Source organism: Girardinichthys multiradiatus, chromosome 7, assembly GCF_021462225.1.
Source record: "Girardinichthys multiradiatus isolate DD_20200921_A chromosome 7, DD_fGirMul_XY1, whole genome shotgun sequence".
In the NCBI taxonomy this organism is placed as follows: Eukaryota; Metazoa; Chordata; class Actinopteri; order Cyprinodontiformes; family Goodeidae; genus Girardinichthys; species Girardinichthys multiradiatus.
This window is the reverse complement of record NC_061800.1, coordinates 17,326,773-17,350,767: the sequence shown is the minus strand read 5'-3', so window position 1 is coordinate 17,350,767 and position 23,995 is coordinate 17,326,773. Positions and strand designations below refer to the sequence as shown.

General features: G+C 39.9%; 1 protein-coding gene across 10 annotated transcripts in view; it reads right to left on the bottom strand.

Annotated features, from left to right (window-relative positions):
* The window catches only part of nalcn (sodium leak channel, non-selective), a 142,879-nt gene that overhangs the window by 95,986 nt on the left and 22,898 nt on the right, over positions 1-23,995 (bottom strand). For all 10 annotated transcript variants that reach the window (XR_007038960.1, XM_047370207.1, XM_047370203.1 and 7 more), the window contains 4 exons: positions 18,748-18,899; positions 18,083-18,225; positions 17,706-17,810; positions 1,158-1,244 (listed from right to left, as the gene is read on the bottom strand). Coding sequence is in view for 9 of the 10 variants with exons in the window: in XM_047370207.1 (XP_047226163.1) it covers positions 1,158-1,244; positions 17,706-17,810; positions 18,083-18,225; positions 18,748-18,899 (487 nt within the window). In the remaining variant the exon portion in view is untranslated. The remainder of the gene's footprint in view (positions 1-1,157; positions 1,245-17,705; positions 17,811-18,082; positions 18,226-18,747; positions 18,900-23,995) is intronic.

Here is a 23,995-nt window from a genome sequence, read left to right as displayed (position 1 = left end):
ATTCTCAAGTCTTGGCACAAATTCTCAATTGGATTTAGGTCTAGGTGGAGCCATTCTAACACATGAATCTGCTTTGATCTAAACCTGACAACAAAATCTGAATGACAACTTCTGAAAAACTCTTCAGAATCAGAATCAGAAAAGCTTTATTGCCATGTACGTTTTTGGACATATAAGGAATTTGTTTTGGTGTAGTCGGTGCAATTGTGTCGCAACTGACACATTCCGTTGTTTTCTACACTAATCAGGGGGATTTTAAGTAGAGCTGGTATGAATGATGAATTACAAATGCACACTATATGATGCAATGCCAATGGCTGTCTGACCACAACCTAATTCTATTCTTCGTCTGGTCTGTAATTATTCTTCTGGCAGAAATGATGGTCTTTTTGGAACACAGTGACAATAAAAGCTTATTAGTGTGATTGCAAGGGAGAAACAAAGACAACATTGAGTGCTGCATGTACTGCAGTACATGGCTCAAAGGGTAGTCAGTTGTGTTTACCCCTCTGGTTACCCCTCCATCTAAATTTCCCTCCTACTGAAGATAGGGCTCTAGGGAGAATACTACTTTAATGGGAAAGCTGCATTTTTCACAATTTCTATTTTCTCTCCCATTCTCTATCCAATTTCTCTGTATTTATCTGTTGTTTTTCTTTCTGTGTGTGTGTGTGTGTGTTTGTGTGTGTGCATGTGTCTAAATGCTCTGGAGAAATATTTACTCCAGGAAGGCTTGTTGACAGCTGTCCTCCCTCCTGTAGCCATGGACTCTCTCCCAGCAAGGGCCTGTTCTTTTACTCCCTACCCATATCAGCAGCATCCCAGCTTTAAACAACACCCGCTGCTTTCATCTTATCTTTAAAGCTCAACCATTTCACTTACATAACCCAGTCAACACCAGCATCCACAAGTCATTAGTGCAGCTCTGTGCATCACATATGAACTCATTTGTAATGGTATCACTTAGTCTTAGACGCAACAGCTGAATACAGTGACGCATGTGAAAACAAGGTACAGATAACTGCTGCAAGTTTCAAATGGATAATGATGCTTACTGAGTTTTTCTTTGTACACAGAAGTGGAAATAATAAACTGCCAATAGGACACTGAGAGAAGTGCTTCACACCAGCAGCATATTCATTATGTGGTGTACTTACCTGAAGGCAAGCAGGCGCTCGACCATGCGGTTTGTTGACGTCCACAGCTACGAGCTGCCATCCCCCGGCGGCGTCTTCATGGAACATCTGCGGCACACGGGCAGCAAATAAGTGGTAGAAAACTCACACAAACACACAGAATCAGGCACATCACTCAAAGTACTGGACAAGACACACATATAAACCCTGTGGCTACATCATCATGAAACATCTGTGGCCACAAAAAAAAATGCTTCAAGCATTATATACATAGATTCATTCACACCCAACAGAGGATGCTAGATTCTAAATGTAGTGAGCTTGCCTTGGGCCCTAAAAGTGGAAAAAACAAAAAAAAAACAGGACACATTCAAATAAACAAGATAGCTGGTTCACATTCAGGAAAACGTGTGCCCAACCTTAGAAAAAAAAAGAGGACAACGAGAGGTAAACCAGGGCCCTACACAGTGATGCAGATATAGGGCCCCAGCCATCTGGGATTTTTAAAGAGATATTGCTAAACCTGACATTTAGGATTGCACCTTAATGTGGTACTACAACGCTGGTTATATATGTGATGCATCAAACCAGGATGACTGACTTTGGATATGCGCATGCCAATGTAAAACAAGTGGAGCTGCAAAAACTCTTGTAAAGAAGAGGCAGGTGACCACAGAAATAAAACAATCTGAATAATGTGCATATTAATACCTTTATCAGTAATGCAGCCACATTAATAAATTATCAATGTAATGTTTTTGTCATAAGTAACTTAATCTGCAAAATCCTCAACAGAATAAATGGTCTGGAAAAATAAAATTGCATATACAGTTGTGTTCAAAGTAGTCCAACTAGACTAACCAGATCAATCACAGTTTTTTGTAGTAATCATATTACCACATGGCAAATAATTTACTAGTAAGTGAAGTAGAGTCACAGAACACCAACAGAACCAACATTCATTATATGCATGCTCCTGAGTCTGTATAATTGAACAATTGATTGAAACAGGTGTATTCAAAATAATAGCAGTGTGAATTACTGAGATCATTTATTCTGTGAAGAAATTGGTATCAATCAGGTGGCCCTTATTTAAAGATGACATCAGCACATTTTGTACATTTGTTTCTCTCTAAAAGCCTGACAAAAAATGGGTTGTTCCAGATGTTGTTCCGAAGAACAGTGCACTTTGAAGACGTTGACTGGAGAAGGAAAAATGTATAAAATCGCAGAAAATGATAAGCTGCTTTATTAAAATGATCTCCAATGCTTTAAAATTGAAAAACCAGTGAGATGTGCAAGAAAACAAAAGACTACCATTGGAATGGATCAAAAAATAGCCAGAATGGTAAAAACTCAGCCACAGGGTGATCAAAGAAGGTCTGAAGTTAATTGTGAGTAACGTAACAGTTAGAAGATGCCTATGTGAAGCTAATATAAACAGCCCCTACAAAGTCCCAATGTTGAACAAAGACACACTATTGTTGGACCACTTGTTTGCTGAGTATTGGATTATCTCCACGTTGTTGGACGTCACTGTGCCCCTCCAATGGCATCGGCCATTTTGTACCCAGGACAGCCCGCTCCTACATATCCCATCGAGCATTGCGACTGATATGACTGGGCGTCCCCAGTCTGACGTCACAGGGTGCTATATAGGAAGGCGCTCATGTTTGAAAACTTGCCTTCTGCTAGAAATCATCTGGTGATTGAAGCGCGTCACTTTAAGAGAAGAATTCTGTGCAGAGTTCATTCATTCTCTCTCGTTGGACAACGAACCATTCATAACTGAAGTCTGTGGACTAAGAAGGCCAGAGATTTCACTTTGCCGATCGAAGACGTGAGTTAACACGTAACTGGAGACACGGAGTTTTGGAGAGACGAACCGCTACCGTGTTTCATTTTCAAGTCGACTTTGATGGTCAGATCATATTTTTCCTTTTTGTCAAGAAGACCAAAGGACAAAGACTGACCGTTCCCCTGAAGTTAATTGTGGACGCACATTAACTTAATCCCACTTTTCCTCGCTCGAATTCCCTCACTCGGAAGAAGACAACACAAGTAAAACCCATTTTTTTTTATTTCTTTATTAGAAGGCCTGGGCAGGGTCAGAGGTTGTAGAAGCGATCAGAATCGCTGGTTAGGATCTCATGTGTTCTGAATAATATGTGCATGTAACCTTGCTTGTTGAAACTTTGATGTGTTATGTAATATCAGGATCCGCCGTGTCCCCCAGAGCTGTTTGTGTTTACTATCTGAACGCGGGTGCGTTTCAAGACTGGACTGTTAAAACGACCTCATGGTAAAATTCTCCATTTTACCTTTGTCTTCAATCTCACTGTGCTAGCTTGCCGCCAAAAGTTATCAATCCTTTGTGGTCAGGAGTTAGGGGGAAGTTTTATGATCAGAAGACCATAAGGACAGTCGGAGCTGCGTTCCAACCCCCACCACTCGCCACCACTCATATCCCCCTCTCCCTTTGTCTGTAGTGCCATAAACTGCTGGTTGACTCAATACATACCCACTACCGTTTGTTGATTCTGCTTATTTAGATGTGTTACCCCTGTGTTTGTAGAATTTTGCATGTTGAGTAGGTGAAAATTAATAAATATTCACATAGATAAAGAGAGAGCATTTGGTGTTTCATTGTGTGCAAAAAGTGATGTGTCAGTCAAAATAAGGTTCACGTTCCACACGTTTCGGCAGAAACGGTCGATTAAACAGTGACATCTCCGGCAATAGTTATTAATTATTACGGAGTATTTAACGGTTGTAATTGTCAGAGGCGTTGTGCCACAATTACAACACCAGAAACATCTCTGGTCTCGATTCGTAAATGAGGATTTATGTTTAAGAAATTGATTTTGTCAGATTATGATTTGTAATTATAATTATTGATCAAGATTATTCAATCAATAATCATACACCCAACACTAAGTAGGCTACAAATGGGGGGGTTGACATCAAAAATTGTTTCTGAGGCAAAACCAGGTGTTGGGACCCCAGCCATGGGTTACAACATTAAAGGCCAGTAAGAACTTTTCTGGAACTTTCATAATAAATCGCATTTCTAGAATTGCGCCGCTCAAGGTGGCAGCAGGTTGGAGTAGCTCTGTTACTTTTGATTCTGATTTATTCTTTTTTGGGAACTATTCCTCTTGTGGTGGATAGTTGATTTTTTTTTGGATGACTGTCCACTCCAGTGTCGGATGCTGTGCAGCTTGGAGGATTTTTCTTAATACTTTCTATTTTTGGACATTTATTATGATGCATTGCCATGGCAATGGGGTTGTTTCTTACAACCGGGAGCAGCTGATTAATATCTCAAAAGCTCAAATAATATTTCAACTACTACCCCAAATCCCTGATGAGTTGAAAAGGAGACGCCGTGGAAGCAGAGCAGGAGCTAAGAGAAGAGAGAGGAGAAGGAGGAAGTTCAAATCGTCTCTTCCGTTGATTTTGATGGGCAATGTGAGATCGTTGGGAAACAAGTTGGATGAACTTCAAGCCCTACAAAGGACCCAGCCAGAGTACCGGGCATGCAGTATTATGTGTTTTACTGAGACATGGCTGCAGGATCATATCCCTGACTCCAGCGTCTCTCTGCCGGGTTTTTTAACCATACGAGCAGACAGAGATTTAAAGAAGAGCGGCAAATGTAAAGGAGGTGGACTGGCAGTACTTGTGAACAAAAGATGGTGTAATCCAGGACATGTAACTGAAGTGTCATCTCTGCAGTCCAGATATTGAACTGTTGGCAGTAAGGTTTTGTCCATATTATTTACCCAGAGAGTTCACCAGTGTTATTTTGGCAACAGTTTATGTTCCACCGCCTCTAGGCAAATCAGATCACAATTTTATTTTTCTCTGCTCGAAATATAAGCCCCTTGTTCAGAGGCAACCTGTAATAAAGAGGACTGTGAGAAAATGGTCACAGGAAGCTGAAGAAGCTCTGCAAGGTTGCTTTGAAGATACAGACTGGGACGCACTGTGCCAGCCACATGGAGAGGGGATCAATGCCATGACTTGAGTGTGTAACCGACTATATAAACGTCTGTGTGGATAACATCATCCCCACCAGAACCGTGAGATGCTTCCCCAATAACAAACCTTGGATCACCAGTGACCTTAAGGACCTGCTTAACAAGAAAAAAGAGCCTTCAGAGAGGGAGACAGAGAATTATTGAGGAGTTTACAGAAGCAAGATAAGAGACAGCAAGGAGGTGTACAAGAAGAAGCTGGAGAGCAAGCTCCAGCAAAACAATATCAGAGATGTGTGGACAGGGATGAAGATCACAGGCTTCAAGCAGAAGGATGATCAGACCTATGAAGGTCTGGACAGAGCCAATGAACTGAACACATTCTTCAATAGGTTCAGTTCAGAAACAAGCTTCGCATCCTCCTTTTCTGCTCACAGCCAAACAGACATCCCACCTTCCTTTGACCCACAGCTGTACAGTAACACCTCAAATTTATTATCTTCCACCTCAGCCCTAGACCCTTCTGCTTCTACATGTTTGCCTTCAACCATATCAGAAGATGCTGATGCTTCCTTTGCTTCCCCCTTCCACCTGTGTGTCTCAAGAAGTCAGGTGAAGAGACAACTGGAGAGACTGAATCGGAATAAGGCTGCAGGTCCAGATCATGTCAGCCCTAGAGTCCTGAAGGCCTGTGCTGAGCAGCTCTGTCAGATTCTGCAGCACCTCTTCAACATTAGCCTGGCCCAGAAGAAGGTTCCGGTGTTGTGGAAGACCTCCTGTCTTATTCCGGTACCAAAGAAAACTCACCCATCAGTCCTCAATGACTATAGACCTGTTGCCCTGACATCCCACATCATGAAGGTCCTAGAGAGACTCCTGTTGGCCCACCTGAGTAAGCAAACAGTAAACCATCAGGACCCCCTTCAGTTTGCTTATTGCTGTGGAGTTGGAGTTGAAGATGCCATCATACACCTGCTTCAACAAACCCACTGTCATTTGGACAAAGCCAGTAGCACTGTGAGGATCGTGTTCTTTGATTTCTCCAGTGCATTTAATACAATCCAACCTGATTTGCTTTGTCAGAAACTCCAGAAGACTCAGGTGGAGGCCTCAACAATCTCCTGGATTAAAGACTCCCTGACAAACAGACCACAGTTTGTGAGACTGAAGGGTCGTGTGTCTAACCAGGTAGTCAGCAGCACAGGAGCTCTTTGAAGAAACCTTCATGATGAGCTACAACAACATTTAATTTCCCTTTGGGATTAATAAAGTATTTTTGAATTGAATTGAATTAACCTACTTCCACCATAGCCAGGAACAAGAGTAACAGCGGACTTCCCGTGACGTCACTGTTCGAAATAAAACCTAGCTTTTGCAACAGACAGACCTCTTCCACGCAGGTCTCCAGCGGAACTGGACGGAGGGACACAGCACACTAATGTCTCTTTGCTGGGAAATAGACATAACTCTTCAAACTGGATCCAAGAGTGTCATACTATCACGCGATCATATGCACTAAGTTAAGTAGGAATGAATTGCTGTTTGTGTATCTGGTATTCATTCATAAACAGGGGTAATTCAGGTACAAGCATTGCTTGACTTTTCTCTCTGAGGTCTACAAAAGCAAACTGTGTTCCAGAGAGTTAGTTAGCTCGCTCTTTGAACAGGTAAGCTAGCTCAACAGTTCCCGTACTAGCCGTCTGAGAGATGTTTCTAGGAGCGAGAAGAGGTGTTAGACTGAAGATCATCTGTGTGACGTCAGGCACTTATACTAGGGGGAAGTCCTGCCTCCAGGAGCAGACATCTCTAAAGCCACCAAAAGGACATTGCTAAAGAAGCTGTCTGTGCACAGACTGCTGTAAATAAGCAGATTAATAAAAAACTCATTGGGGGGAAAAGTGTAGGAAAAACGTAACCAATAGAAAACCTAGGCTGATCACCTTAATGCCACACTGCATTAATGCCGTAATTCATGCAAAAAGTGCCCTGACCAAGTAATGAGCACATATACTGCACAGTAGATGGACATTCTTTTCAGTAGGCTGACATTTGGGTATTAAAAACCTTCATTTTAATAGGTCTTCCATAATAATAAAAGTTTCTGAGAACATTAGGTTTTCATTAGCTGTAAGCCATAATCATGAAAACGAGCAGAAGGAAATTCTTGAAATACACTCAATGGCCACTTTATTTGGTACATTTGTTCAATTGCTTAACAGACCATAACAGATTGGAAAAATGTTTCCTGTTCTGATGAATCTCAATTGCAGCTGTCATATTCAGATGGTAAGGTCAGAATTTGGCGTAAACAACATGAAAGCATGGATCCATCCTGTCATGTATTAACGTTTAAGCTGCTGGTGAGGGTGTAACGGCATGGGGTGTTAAACTCCAGTCCTCGAGAGCCGGAGTCCTGCAACTTTTCAAAGTGTTCCTGGTCCAAAACACCTGAATGACTGAATTAACTACTCAGCATGCATTCTAGCTTAAAGAGTCCTGCTGATTACCTTTTTATTTCATTCAGGAGTGTTAAAGTACAGACATCTCTAAAATTTGCAGGACACTGGTCCTCAATGACTGGAGTTTGACACCTGTTTAGGAGATATTTTCAAGGCACAATTTGGGCTGAGATCAATTAAAAACTACTTCTTCCCCTAGTATTGCTGCTATCCAGGAAAATAATTCAATATTTAATAAAGCTCAAATCATCTCAAACTGCTCCCCAGTAAACAGATCTCAACCCAATATAGCACAATTGCAAAGATTCCCATCATGGATGTGCAGTGTACAAATTTGCAGCAACTGCATGATGCTACTATGTTAATACAGACCAGAATTTCTGAGAACCATTTCAGAGATCTTGTTGAATCTATGCCATAAAGAATTAAACCATTCTGAAGGCAAAGGAACGTCAAACAACTTTATTATGCACACCTTGCTAGCAAGTGTCAATAAGGCTGTATTTTGTAAAATTCAAGTTTTAAATTTTTTATATAATTTACATAAATAAAGCAACTTTTCAATGATATTCTGGTTAACTGAGATGGTCCTGCACCTAACTATGAATGCTAATTTTAAAAGGTCAGCATATTCAGTTGCTCCATCTTTTCCCACTTCAGATTAATTCTGAGACATTTGATTAAAATAGGAAAGCTTTAAGTGCAACTAAACCCAATGTAAAAGCATAACTCCGCCCCAGACATATTTTGAAAAATGCCACCAATGTGGGGAGTACCAAGAGACACTGAGGGGCACGGCCAAATGTGGGGATGAGTGGAAGGGGTTAAGTGGGGGGTGTGGTCAGGAGGACGACAGAAAGTGGCAGCTAGGGTAATTTGACATATTGGAACATGGAGAGTGAGCAGATTGATGCTGGTAGTTTTACCACGTATACAGGTCCTTCTCAAAATATTAGCATATTGTGATAAAGTTCATTATTTCCCATGTCATGATGAAAATTTAACATTCATATATTTTAGATTCATTGCACACTAACTGAAATATTTCAGGTCTTTTATTGTCTTAATACGGATGATTTTGGCATACAGCTCATGAAAACCCAAAATTCCTATCTCACAAAATTAGCATATTTTATCCGACCAATAAAAGAAAAGTGTTTTTAATACAAAAAACGTCAACCTTCAAATAATCATGTACAGTTATGCACTCAATACTTGGTCGGGAATCCTTTTGCAGAAATGACTGCTTCAATGCGGCGTGGCATGGAGGCAATCAGCCTGTGGCACTGCTGAGGTCTTATGGAGGCCCAGGATGCTTCGATAGCGGCCTTTAGCTCATCCAGAGTGTTGGGTCTTGAGTCTCTCAACGTTCTCTTCACAATATCCCACAGATTCTCTATGGGGTTCAGGTCAGGAGAGTTGGCAGGCCAATTGAGCACAGTGATACCATGGTCAGTAAACCATTTACCAGTGGTTTTGGCACTGTGAGCAGGTGCCAGGTCGTGCTGAAAAATGAAATCTTCATCTCCATAAAGCTTTTCAGCAGATGGAAGCATGAAGTGCTCCAAAATCTCCTGATAGCTAGCTGCATTGACCCTGCCCTTGATAAAACAAAGTGGACCAACACCAGCAGCTGACACGGCACCCCAGACCATCACTGACTGTGGGTACTTGACACTGGACTTCTGGCATTTTGGCATTTCCTTCTCCCCAGTCTTCCTCCAGACTCTGGCACCTTGATTTCCGAATGACATGCAGAATTTGCTTTCATCCGAAAAAAGTACTTTGGACCACTGAGCAACAGTCCAGTGCTGCTTCTCTGTAGCCCAGGTCAGGCGCTTCTGCCGCTGTTTCTGGTTCAAAAGTGGCTTGACCTGGGGAATACGGCACCTGTAGCCCATTTCCTGCACACGCCTGTGCACGGTGGCTCTGGATGTTTCTACTCCAGACTCAGTCCACTGCTTCCGCAGGTCCCCCAAGGTCTGGAATCGGCCCTTCTCCACAATCTTCCTCAGGGTCCGGTCACCTCTTCTCGTTGTGCAGTGTTTTCTGCCACACTTTTTCCTTCCCACAGACTTCCCACTGAGGTGCCTTGATTCAGCACTCTGGGAACAGCCTATTTGTTCAGAAATTTCTTTCTGTGTCTTACCCTCTTGCTTGAGGGTGTCAATAGTGGCCTTCTGGACAGCAGTCAGGTCGGCAGTCTTACCCATGATTGGGGTTTTGAGTGATGAACCAGGCAGGGAGTTTTAAAGGCATCAGGAATCTTTTGGAGGTGTTTAGAGTTAACTCGTTGATTCAGATGATTAGGTTCATAGCTCGTTTAGAGACCCTTTTAATGATATGCTAATTTTGTGAGATAGGAATTTTGGGTTTTCATGAGCTATATGCCAAAATCATCCGTATTAAGACAATAAAAGACCTGAAATATTTCAGTTAGTGTGCAATGAATCTAAAATATATGAATGTTAAATTTTCATCATTACATTATGGAAAATAATGAACTTTATCACAATATGCTAATATTTTGAGAAGGACCTGTAGATCTTTTGAGGATTTTTCACCCCGCTCATTCCGCAAGTTGAGGGAGGCTTTACGAAGCCCAGCGGCCTGAGCCTCATTAGTTCCATCGGCTGGCTAAAGGCACAGGCTCAGCAATGCCCGAAGCCAGCGCTGCCAAAGCATAGGTTTATTAGGTCTAGTTTGCGAGTGGAAAAGTGATGTTAGCATCATCATTGCTAAAATGGGCTAATTCCAACTCCTGACTCGCTACGGGGGCGTGTGTCTGAGTGAGATGGTTTTATACCTGAACACCGGGCTGTGGACATGTACCAAGCTGTACCATTTGAACCAATAGGAACTTTCAACTGCAGTAGCCAGCGTTCAACCCAAAGAGGGCAGCACTAAGACGGTTTTTGGACAAGTATTGCAGAATTAAACAAGTTTACATGAAAAGGTAAAAAATTGCAAAGTAACAAAGATAGCACCATAAATGCTTAATTTATACAGTTTATCTGCAAAGAAAAGTTGATTTGGGGTTTAGTTCCACATAGGCGGAAATCCTGGGGGGGACGGAGATGATGTGTCCCCCCTTCCATAAAGATGTCCCCCCCAATAATCACTGTAAATACAAAAACATTTTTTAAATGATAATATAGTAATATTAATAAAAGCACAGCTAAAGTTATGCAAGTTAGATAGTAAAAGGTCACGACACTCCTATCCCACAAACTGGTTTGGTCCACATGCACATGCTGTTGAGGGGCTACCGGCTGCTACTCTCGGCAGCTCCGTTGTCAGAGCTAGCCAGACACTCTTGATGAGGAAATTGAAACCAATGTGTAAAAGCCATTAAGTCATTTATCACACCACTTCTTCAGAGAGTACATGGTTATAACATAAAAAGTGATATTTCTCCCGCTTGTCCAAAACCAGCCTCACCTATTAGCTTGGTAATTAAGCAAATAGCCTAGTTTATGATGGTTAACAAGCTGAAACGAGTATGTAAGTAGCAGCACTGATGGGACAGATGAGAAAAGAGCGAGGATGGAAAAGAGATAACTTACAACTGAGTGGACAGATTTTTCAAAAACCCCTGTCAGAATGTTATTGTTTGATATAATACTAATTCAAATTTTACTGACATTTTAGATGTGTTCTCTGTGAGAGATCCAGATTTTGAAGTGTATTTCATTTAATTTTGAGGTCAGAGTTTTGATTATGTTTTGTAGCCTAGTAGTTATTACATGACTTAAATGTTTGGTTTGACAGATATCCAATTTATTTTTAAGCCCAAAATTGCTAAGTTTTGATTGATAAAAATTTGATACAAAACATTGTTCCGCTTCTTTGAGAAGAAAAACTTATTTGACAAACACTGTAATTTAGTTTTTCACAGACAGATAACATACATCAGATACATTAATAAATGGTAAAAGCATATTTTACTTATAGGCAAACTGTTACAATGTATAACTTCAAAGGTTAAGCACTGTACATTTATAAGTTGCCATATTTTGTGGCAGGGGCATTTTTAGGGTCTCAAAACATTGGGGGCTTTAGCCCAAATCCAAAATATTTAGATTTCAATAAGACAATTTATAGGTAATTTAAATTAAAATAATATAGGACATATTGTACCAGTTCTCTGTCTCGGCTGGTTTTAGATTGAATGTAAATTATTGTGAATCAAACAAAAAAGGTTTGTAATAAATTTACTTTTTATTTTTGTTAGAAGGTGAATGAAATAGAAAAAGAGTTTAGGCCTGATGAAAAACCATTTTGCTGAAGCAAACAATGACACAGTTTGAGGTATTTAGAAAAGAACTTAATCTGAATTTTTGAATCTTTTCAGCCCTTCATTTTCATTCCACTTCTGGAGAAATTTGCCAAAAATAATTAATGCAACATTTTACAACAGTCTTTTGTTCAGCACTAAGAAAGTGAGATATTATTGCAGTTCTTACTATTAAACACTTTGAGAGGAAAGGTGTTAAGTTGTGGTGTTTAAAATAGTGCATAGAGCCTCATCCTGGACCTTATCAGTACTAATATTACAGTTATTAATAACTGTATACATATGGTATGTATGTCTCACCTTCAGTAAAACTGTATTCTTGTTTAATTAGTTTAGTTTATATAATATTTCATGTGTAATTCAGAAAAATAAAATAGTTAACTAATCAATGATTAATTGCTATGATTAATTTCTTAATTATACTGCATCTTTAAACCCAGAGCTGTATGTTTAGAATCAGCACCGAAGATATGAAAGAGAAGAGGGAGGCTTATTTTTGCTCTTTCTACTACGTCTTACTGGAACCAGGAGATATTTTCCTGGTTTATTGAGCAACACTTGGTTCTGTCTACATGTAGAACTAGACTATAACACTGGCTGCTACCATGAGATCAATGTGATGATCTCAAGGACCTTTTAATGAGCTCAGATACATTAGGATTAAATGCTTTTATTTTGACTGAAGTAAAGGACCAGATATTTTCACATTATGTTGCAAATCCGGCTAGAAGGTCACAGAGAAGGTTGCTGCTGTTTTCTATCACAGATCATTTACCTTTACCTGTAGCTCAGGTGAAAGTCCCTCATCATGAACCTGAAGATGCTCATTAGAGTGAACCTCCAACATGTCTTGCTGGGTGAATCAGTGATTAGCTGCAACTTACAATCAGCCCATTCCAAGCATTCAGGTTTTACCGCTATCTTCGTCTGGGTTATACCGCTTGGTGTCCACCTGTTCCTGAACACACCCACCAGGCTCCCACTCTCCGGTTGACTCTGTGGTTGCTCTGAAATGAGCCCTGTTTGAGCCGCTCAGTGTAACTTTTCAGGGAATGAAGGAGGTAGGTCGACCTGGAGTAAACTGCTTTTCTGGACTTCTCCAGAATGGAGTCCGTCTCTGGCTGGGCGCGTAGTTGTGCAATAGCGGTGCCACGAGTGTGCAAATAACTTTTTTTTGTCTTCTCCTTTCAACTTATAGTCAGGTTAGGTGGAGCGGGAGGTGATTATATGGACCACAAATGAAAAAATCTGATTGTTTTTAAATTAAAATGTGAAGTCCAGTACCATATTGTGGCTGCATCTTTTAAATACTTCTAAATTTCTTCTATCAAGAAGTCCGGGGCTATTCAGAAAACATCTGGGGCTTCCGCTCAGGTCTAACTACGCGCCTGTTTTGTGGCATAGTTGTAATATGTTGTTCAATTTTTGTTCATTGACAGTAAAGTAAATATATATTTCCGAGGAGGAGTTTGATTTTGTTTGATTATTTTCGAAGGTATTTACTTTAAAGTTTTGAACTTTGAGCTTCAATACTTTGATGGACTAAAGTGTAAATTAGAGCAGGATGCAAATAAGTTCTGTTAGATGTAATCATAAAGATGGACTGTTTCTACCTTCCATCTAATACCACTGTTCATATTGCTGGTTGAACATAGAAAAACCTGTATAAGGGTAATATATGGACTAATAAAGAGCAATGCTGTAACTACAAATATTACTTTCAATAACTTAATTTTAACATGCTAAAAAATTGCCAAGGAGCAGGAAAGACAGAGAGAGCAAGCTTCAAGCTTTTTTTTTTCATGTCCCCCCAAGAATTACTCTCTGAAATATTCTGTTTAGTGTCCCCCCCAAAAAAAATAAAATGGGATTTTCACCCTGGTTCCACTTTAAGTAAAAGTTTGGAAGCACTTAATTTTTTTTAAATTACATTTCTCACTCTCAAGGCTACATGGCATGGTGATGTCTCTTGACCCCCTTAGAGTAAACAATATAAGTAATTATGGATTCCTGCGTGGATTGCCATGTTTTTACAGAATCCCATGCAAGGATAGAACTGATGTAATTTTTATTTACTTTCTTTCATTTTCTGTAAACCAGCTACAGCAAGAGTATTTTTCCTTCTTAGAGGATAAAGCCAACAACATGGTAATTCTCAGCAAATTTAGGTGAAAATGTGTAAATTGAGTACAGGTGGTTAGATAACAGCAGATGACAACCCTGAGGACTGTGTAAGCTCTACAGGGTGCATCTCTTTCCAGATTTAAACTTCCTGTTGCTTCACACAGCTAATTTAAGGTGCGTCTAATCTCTCACAGTGCAAGACCCACATAAATCCTTCAACCATTTACTGTTCCTCTCTTTGATTGCATGCCTACCTCCCACACTGTTTCAGCTTTGTCACCTACCTGAACATCAACATAGCATGTTCACATCCTGCTAAAGCTCTGCTTTGCAATCCAATATGATTATCATCTTGCTTTTATTATCCAGTAATCTGGCACAGACACCGTTGTCTTGCAGAACTCAGATTTACAGAGAAGACAGAAGCCAAAATTCTCTGCAGTTTACTATAATTTGATATACAATCTGTAAATTAAAATTCATTGGATGACACAAAAGGCAGCAGATTTTAAGAACAAAGTTTAGCTTATCCCTCATAGCTTGTCGGCATACTTACCCTTTCGAGCCTAATCTCTATTAAAATAAATATGGACAAAATATGGCAAAGTCCAGAAACAGGAACTATGGCACAGGTTTTTGTCTCCTAAGACTCCTTTATCCCAGTCGACCTCTCTTGGGAGGATCAAGAAAGGGTTATTTTGTTTCACCTTCTGTAATTGACGTTAAGATAAAGATTCGGGTTGCTGGTGTGATAATTTATTTGGATGGTGACAAAAATTGATAGTTCTTTTCAAGGTCTTTACAGTTTTCCTAGTACCACAAGCACATTGTGGCATTACTGAATTAATGAAAGTATTTCATAACTTCCCAAGTCATATCACTTAAAACTGCTTAAAGGTCTTTTGTGAGACTACATTTCCCTGTAGGATTTAATCATCATATTTTAGAGCCACAAGACCTAAAAGTCTAAAGTATAAAATGTAAATAAATCACAATCATCCTTTCGATCAGTTTTCAAAGCAGGAATATAATTATAAAATGCACTTTTCTGAAACAAAAAAGAGCCTTTTTAAGTCACATTCACTAGAACATGAGGGCACAACCATATATGGATGACTGCGCCATCTTGAGGCAGTGTTTTAGTAGTTGTTTTACTTGTTTCTTTTTTAGAAGTTTTAGTAGTTCTTCAATGCTTATCTGCCAGCAGGATGAGCAGCCTGTATTAGCAGGCTGTCTACAGGCCAATTCAAGAACTACTTCCTTTCCCACTTCAAAATAAAAGTCTAAAATATAGATGAAACAAGGTGTCACATTTATAACACCCACCTTTATATGTTGTGCTTATATTAAAAACCACAAATTACCATGATCTCATTTTACCGCTTTTTAGTTGGTTTGCTTTTCAGACAAAACTAATTCACAGTAACTCCTTCTTACGTTCTTCTTATGAGTAAATGCAGTGTTCTTAATAGAATTGATTTTTAGCCATTTATATTTTGGACTATAAAGTTGCTAGATCTACATTACCACTCAGACTAATCATATTTGTGAGGTGTTTATTTCATTTTAGTAGCTAGTCATTGGCAAAGCCCAGAAATATGGCCACAAATATAACTGAAACCTGCCAAGAACCACATATTTATATTTAAACAGAGTCCCTCTGACTCAAACACCAGTTAGAGGTAGTTCAGATGATTCAGCAGCAGCAGCATTTGTCATTTTAATCTGTGAATAAAATTATCTTTGCCAGCAAAAACATTCAGAAATTGCCAGCAAAATTTTATTTATACTTCTATATGTTACCAAAAGAGCAGATTTACTTCTGCTTTTGGTTGGTTGGGATAAAGTATTGGATCCTTTCCCTGATACAAAAACATAAATGCAGAAGTTTTTTAATCTTGCAAAGCACCAATCAAAACCCTTCCTAATTTACAGAACAGCCACAAATTCAATACATACTTATACATGATTCAGTAAAGCCACATCCTGGAAAAACAGATTTTCTTTTATTAATCTTATAGACTTTCTGAAGCCTAAAGAAATGTCCTCAAGCTTAAAAGTTCTAGTTTTCCCATCGACTTACACTACATGATCAATTCTCAATGTGCCAAGAATTAAAACAAAAAGCAAAAATACCCCAAAGCAACATTTCAGAGAACCACTAAAACCACTGTGTGGAAAAAAAAATTGGATGCTATCATGAATGTATTTGTCACTTAGTCAAATATTTACAGTGCTTTGCTAACTACACCTTGTAATCCTTCAAATTTCATTATGTTACAGGCACAAACTTTATTGTATTTTAATTTAATTCTATGTGACAGGAAAACACAAAGTAATGTATAGATGTGAAATAGAAGGAAAATACAACAGTTTTCTACTTGTTCTACAAATACAAATCTGTAAAGTGTGGTTTCTATGTATATTAAGGTTCCCTAACTCGATACTTTGTAGAACCTCCTTTTTGCTGTGATCACAGCTCCAGGTCTTCTAGGGTAGGTCTCAACCAGCATTGCACATATAGAGACTGAGAATTTTACCCATTCTCTTTTTTGGCAAATCAGTTCAAGCTCAAATTGGATGGAGGTTGTCTGATAGCATCAAAGGTTGCCAAAGACCGTCAATTGGAATCAAGACAGGACTTTGATTAGGCTATTCTAACACAAGGATAAACTTTGATTTAAACCAGTCTATTGCAGCTCTGGCTGTTTGTTAGCTCTTGCTGTTCTGCTTGTCTACAGACACAATGTAAGCTGCTTAGCTTACATTGTATCTTAGCTGCTTCAATAAATAATGCTCTCTTTGTCATTTTGGCTGAGCAAACATGTCTTGATAGGTTTGGAGTTTACCATAGTCTTTCCAATTTCAGATGGTAGACTGGTGCTTTTAAGATGGTCAAAACCTGAAATACTGTTTTATAAACAACCTCAGCTTTGAACTTCCCCACAAAAGTATCCATTTCGCAGTATTTACATTGAGATTAAAATACACCTGCTGGACAATTTGTCTGAAAGCAACTGGGTACACAGAATGTTATTTTCAGGTAACAGAGTAAATGGGGCTCAATAAAATCCACTCCACACTATTCATATTTATATTTATAAAAAAATTAAAACCATGGATTCTTTTTCTTCAACTGCACTATTATGCAGTTTTTTGTGTTGGTGTATTACTTAAATTCCTAATAAAATACATTTGAAAATTCTATCTTTTTCATTTCACCTTATCATTATGAACTAGTTTGCATACACTGAAGCTTAAATAATGTGACAAAGTTATTGTTTTTCACGTGTTCTGTCGTTTTAAGGCACGTCATTTAAGGCACATCATATAGAGCAGATGGCTGCCTGCATGTGCCAGGGCAGTTTTGCTGTACAAAAAGGATATCTCAAGACAGCATCCTAATTGCATGATTGACTTTATTAAATCCAGATTCAATCCAGCATCAAAGTAGGCAGGCCACATTGATGTAATAGTAACCTTCAACCATTTGTATCATTTGTATGTTGGTGCATGGGTAAATATGACAAAGTTCAATAGATTATTACCTCAGAAAATGATTCCTGAACATATTTGTGCACACAACTTTTTTTTTTTTAGAATTCAGCTCTATAGATCTTTAGAATATAAGTTTCACATTGAAGGGCCAGGGCACACAACATAACCAAGCTGTCATAACATTTTGTGTCTATGAATGTGATAGTTGTACCTGTGTTGTAGCAGTTGAGGTGGTACTGCTCCTCGACCCCCACATCTGTTGAAACTGCACTCTGATCTCAGCAAATGTCTCAATGATGACAGCAATGAACACATTCTGGAATGCAAAGGACATGAAGAGTGAAACCAAGATATGTTAAAGCAATTAAAAGTAAATGACCCAGAAAAGGTTCTGTGCTTGAGTTCTCTTCACAATATGTGAGATGACAATCCTTTACTAATTAGCCTGAGGACATTTTACTAACAAGTTGAAGTCACTATGCCTGTAGGTAAAATATTGGGTAATGTCAATTAAACTGAAGTTTTTTCATGTTTAACTGCCTCCTGGAATTATTATGAAAAGAGCAATAGAAAGACAGAAGCTCTAACCTTGACGAGCCAAGCCAAGAAGAAAATGAGAGTTATAAAGTAGAAGTAGGAGCGCCAGCGTGGGAAACTGTCGATGGCTCTGTACATGAGAAAGACCCAACCCTCCTGTGATGCAGCTTCATACACAGTGAAGATACTCGTGCCTAGAAAATACAAAGCCAGGAGAAGACATACATAAAGGCATATTTTCAGTCGAAGATTTTCAACTGTTTTTAAACTTTGATCAAATTTGTCGAACCTAAGTTTGCAACCCAATGAACAGAAATAGATACTACAAGACAGAAGAAATGGCAAAAAGGTCAATGTTTTAGAGAGTTGCCATTATGGTCCTTAGACTTTGATATCAGAAACAATTTGGGGCAAATATGACCTACAACCCTGACTTATTTAAACTAGTTTTGGAAGGCAGACTGGACCAAAACTATGTCCTACTATTATGGCAGGAAACCAAAAACATATGACCAATCTCATACGGTTCAAATGGCAAATTTACCAAGTACTAAGAAAATATATGAAAACCCCTGATATAAAGAAAGTCTAAAAAGATTATCACTTAATATTTTGGCATATAGAAAATGCAAATAATTTTGATAATCGCAAATGATCAAAAACTAAACGTTTTTTTATCTGAATCAATGTCATACAGGGAGAAAAACAACATATACCTAGTTCATTGAATCCACTGTAACCAAGCTCCTGTCTACTGAGGCCGAGTTCTTCAAGATCCAAACATTTGAAGCCAAGAGGGCACTGGTAGCCCTCTCCATCGGGGGAGCAGTGAGTATCAGGAATTGCCAAGCTGTTCAATGTCACTTTACTACAAAACAGGGTAAAAGAAAAATCACACCTTATTTAAAAATTCCAAAAGACAAAAAAAAACAACACACATACACGCATAATCCTCTTCATATCAATAATTTTCTTTTAAATAACAGGAGTTTCTAGGATCTTCTTGATTTAACTAATGAAAACTAGTTCCCTTAAATTGCTAGCCCAGAAACTCATCCAAATTGTTTATTAAGGGTTACTGGATCAGAGGGTATAATTTAATGCACTGTCACAAGGGGCAATCAGAGGCACAATGATGAATCCTGATAAAGCTAATTACGCAGGCCTAAAATAGATCAATGTGTTTTATGAAACCAAGTAATTTTTCTTCATGACAAACAGGAGATAAATGAAGCCTAAAATTAGGGTCAAAATGACTTGCGAAAACATTGGATTACTAATGATTTTTGAATTGATTAAAAAAACAAAAAAGACTATGTTTAGAAATCATTCAAGATCACCTATTCTTTTCACCATATGCACACCCGTGTAAGCATAACTTGTTGCTGAGCATGTGAATAATGTTCCACCCTTTGAACTATAAGATTCCTTTAAAACCATATACAGTGCAATGCAAAAATATGTAAAGACCAGCGCAGTGCTGCAAAAATGTGAAGTGGAAGGAAAAGTATATATATTGTCAATATTTCTTCGTAAAAACCTGAAAGATGTGGAGGCTAATCCGGACAGTATTTGCTTTTATATTAGGTATACCTTGGAGGTGGCGGTGCACACAGCTGCAGCGGTTCTAGGCTTTTCCGGTCGTTGCTTTTGTATGCACTTTGCTTCTTGCCCTATACTCATTCTGTGGAACAACCAACATCTACAGTCGGGATGATCTCCCTAAAATTGCAGCTTGTTTTCAAGGACATGCCATCTCTGAGTTTGTCAACACACACACAATCCCGGCAGACACAGCTACAAGTCCCGGATCTCTGTGGATTAGCATCCCTGGGGCAAGAAGACGAAGGCGACGCTGTGAGTGGAAGGACAAGTGAGGCTGCAGAGCCGGTGCGCTAGCTAGGCTAAGGAGACAGCCACGCAGACCACTGCTTCTCAGCCTGTTTCACACCAATGCCAGATCCCTTGCCAATAAGACGGATGAACTGAGGCTACAGGTAGCCACAAACAACATTGTGAGAGACAGTTGTCTCTCACAACTCTATTAGTCACAGATGTTACTCATCCATTCTGCTATCAAGCTAGCAGGCTACACTGCACAGTTCCAGGACAGCACGAAGAACTCCAGTAAGTGCACAGATGGAGTCTCTCTGTGTACATTAATAACAGTTGGTGTACTAACACTGTGACTGTAGACTGCTTAATAAGCCAGGTAACCACCAACTCCAAAAAGTAGAAATCCTGTTATCAAAAGTCCAAATATGTACACATTTTCTATGTCCTCGACCGTCATCGTAGTCAGGCACACAATCTTCCACTGCTGCCAAGAATCCATTGTGTATCCAGTGAAGAACGTCCCGTCTGAACAAGAGGGTCTCCTTTACCCTGTCTTCTCGTTGAAAAAAAAAATTGATCAATTACGTTGAGACCAGCTGACCAAATCCATAATTTAAAAGTTTGGAGGATATGCAAAGCGAGGCTCTGAGAAAAATACAGACAAAAAGCAGAAGCAGGGATCAGCAGGGAGGGAGGGAGAGAAAACGCGTGTGTCTTCCACCGAGAGCAAGAGAGACATTGAAACTATTGTCATACTGTAATTGGTTGTATTTTTCTGATCTTTACACCTATGTAAACAGGATTTTAAATCTTACTAGATATTTTCTCCTTAAATAAAGTAATACTAAATAAATAATTAGAAATAATCCTATGCTAACAGGTTTCAGATAGTATCATAAATGGTATTGAGTCTTAGTACCAGTTTTGAGTTTGAAATGTTAACATCATGACAACGCTCCTGCAGCACCAACCATGATTGCAATCCTCCTAATCATTCATCTCAGTAAGAAAGATGACTTTTTTATGGGTAATGTTACCGCAGGTTTGAACTATATTACAATTACAAAGAAGCTCATGCATTCAACTGCATGCCAAATATAATAAACACACGTCTTGACACTTCAAGTTCTGCTACGTTCAGCTAGCGTAATTGTTTTTAATTTTTATTTACTGAGATCATCTTGTGTCAACTGGTTGATGCACATAATCAAGTAATTGATATTGTCAATAAAGATTTGCAAAAGTCCTTCAAATGAATTAATTCTTTATTGCAGTAGCCTAATTCTGAAAAACCAAACCTTTAAACTGAGCTCGTAAAGTGGGGAAAAGAATCCACTGCTAAGAAAACTAGTTTTTACCAAAATCAACAGCAGGATAATTACTGGTACCCATGCTACTTCAGACATGACTTGATAAAAAAAATCACAAAAAACTTGACTTAGACTTTTACAACAATGACTCATTACTTCACTTGGACCTGAGCCGTTTCACTAGAAAATACTTGATATTGAATCATTCGGAACATTCTCTTATCCACCTCGTCCCAACATACAGGCAGAAATTAAGAGCTTCCAAACCCATAGTTCACACTGTTAAGAAGTGGACTGAGGAATCAAAGCAGATGCTACAGGCTCGCTTTGAATGCACAGATTGGACTGTTTTTGAAACTTCAGCCACTGACTTAAACCAACTAACTGATGTGGTGACATCATACATCAGTTTCTGTGAGGACATGTGTGTGCAGACCAAGACATTCTGTACCTTTGGGAATAACAAGCCATGGTTTACTCCACATCTCAGGAACCTCCGCAGGGATACAGAAGAAGCTCACAGCAGTGGAGATTGGGCGCAGACCAGGCAGGCCAGGAACAAACTAACAAAGGAGATCAAAGCAGCCAAGAGAAGCTACAGTGAGAAGCTAAAGAACAGCCTTTCTACTAGTGATGCTTTGGCTGTATGGACCGGTCTGAGAAACCTGACTGCCCATAGGAGCCCCCCCACCCATAGTGAACAGAATCCTCGCCTGTCTACTGCAGACATGACAGGAAGCCGTTCACACCCCAAACCATCTCCTCCACATCCCATTCAGGAACAAATTCTTCCAATAAAGCAACCAAACCCCTACTTTCACATCCTCTGCCTGCACTAAAGATCTCTGAGGAAGACGCAAATAGGCTTTTTCAGCGCATAAAAACAAAGAAAGCTGGAGTGGCTTAGGTTATCCTGAGCTATCTTCCTTATTTTTTACCTCCGCCTTCCTCCCTCCTTGTTGGACGGAGTAAGGGGGTGTCAGGTTTAGCCTAAACCGGCTCAGTTATGGTTGAGGTGCAAACACACCCTCCATTTCTGCTACCTGTGCAACCCCTTCTCTTTTCCAATGGTTATAATCAGTCTGACAGAGAGAGGTACCCCAATCCTTGTGGTTTTTAGTATAACAATGACCACCAGTGGGCTCTAGATGGACAAACTTTATCAGTTTAGTATTCTACTTAGTGCCCCGTTCTGGGGTGGCTGGGCTCTGGCACTCGGTGGTTTGATCTGGCCTCCCCGGCGGCCCCGCTTCGTTCCGGACCCTTTGCAGGGTGCCTTGAGATGACATTGTTGTAAATAAGCGCTATATAAATAAATAAACTGAAACTATCGGTGTAGTTATGCTGCTATAGGCTTAGGCTGCTGGAGGACATAATGACCACTTTCACCCTCTTTGCTACATTCTCACACTACTCTCCAATTCTGCATTATTTGCTGTTATTTCAGTTTTTAACTTTATGTTCTCTTTCTTTTCCCTTCCTAGAAGCTACACCTGGCCTGACTCTGTGTCTACCTGGGACACCTTTTTGGAGGGGGGCCTCGTCCAAGCTTCTGCTGGCAACAACTTAATGCTCACCCTCTACCGATAATCCACATAGCCCTGTCTTTCAGTGTTTAACCCTTTCTCTCTCCTAGACATGGAAATTGACTGAGCTTAACTGTAACTAACTGTATGTGCTCTCTTTGAGACTCTAACCTTGAAAACAGGCTCAAAGTTTATCTGTTCTTTCTTTCTAGATGAAACGACTAAAGGAGCTACATCCACTAACATTTACTTTTCCTTCCCATAGAAAGTACTCCTGGATCAGTGCTTCTGTGTTCTTTTTGTGTCTCTGCTCTGTTCTCTCAAACCCCCAGTCGGTCATGGCAGATGGCCGCTCATACTGAGCCTGGTTTTGCAGGAGGTTTCTTCCTATTAAAAGGGAGTTTTTCCTCTCCACTGTCGCTACATGCATGCTCAGTATGAGGGATTGCTGCAAAGTCAACGCCAGTGACTGTCCACTGTCTCTACATGCTCATCCAGGAGGAGTGAATGCTACAAGTCTCTGACTCGATGCAATCTGCTGGGTTTCCTTTGATAGAAAAACCTTTTATCCAATTTGAATAAATAACTGAATCTGACTGCACTGTTCAATGGTTAGGATTAATTGGAATGTATGTACCTGACTGTTGTAAAGTGCCTTGAGACGACATGTGTTGTGAATTGGCGCTATATAAATAAACTGAATTGAATTGACCAGATAAAGTCTCCCCATTATGCCTGAAAGCTTGTGCAAATAAACTCGCCCTGATCTTCAACAAGTCACTGGAGACATGTGAGGTCCCCTCCTGCTTCAAACTATCCACCATCATCCCGGTGCCCAAGAAACCCACCATCCTAGGATTAAATGACTACAGGCCTGTAGCCCTGACATCTGTGGTCATGAAATCCTTTGAGCAGCTGGTGTTGAAGCACCCGAAAGACATCACAGGCCCCCTGCTGGACCCCCTGCAGTTTGCTTACCGAGAAAACAGGTCAGCAGATGATGCTGTTAACTTAGGTCTACACTTCATCCTGCAACACCTCGACTGTCCAGGGACGTACGCCAGGATCCTGTTTGTAGACTTCAGCTCGGCCTTCAACACCATCATACCAGACATCCTCCACCAGAAGCTCACCAGGTCAACGTCCCAGCCTCCACCTGTCAGTGGATCAACAGCTTCCTGACGGACCGACAGCAGCAGGTGAGACTGGGGAGGATCTTCTCCCGATCCAGATCAATAAGTACTGGTGCCCCCCAGGGGTGTGTTCTATCCCCACTCCTCTTCTCCCTGTAC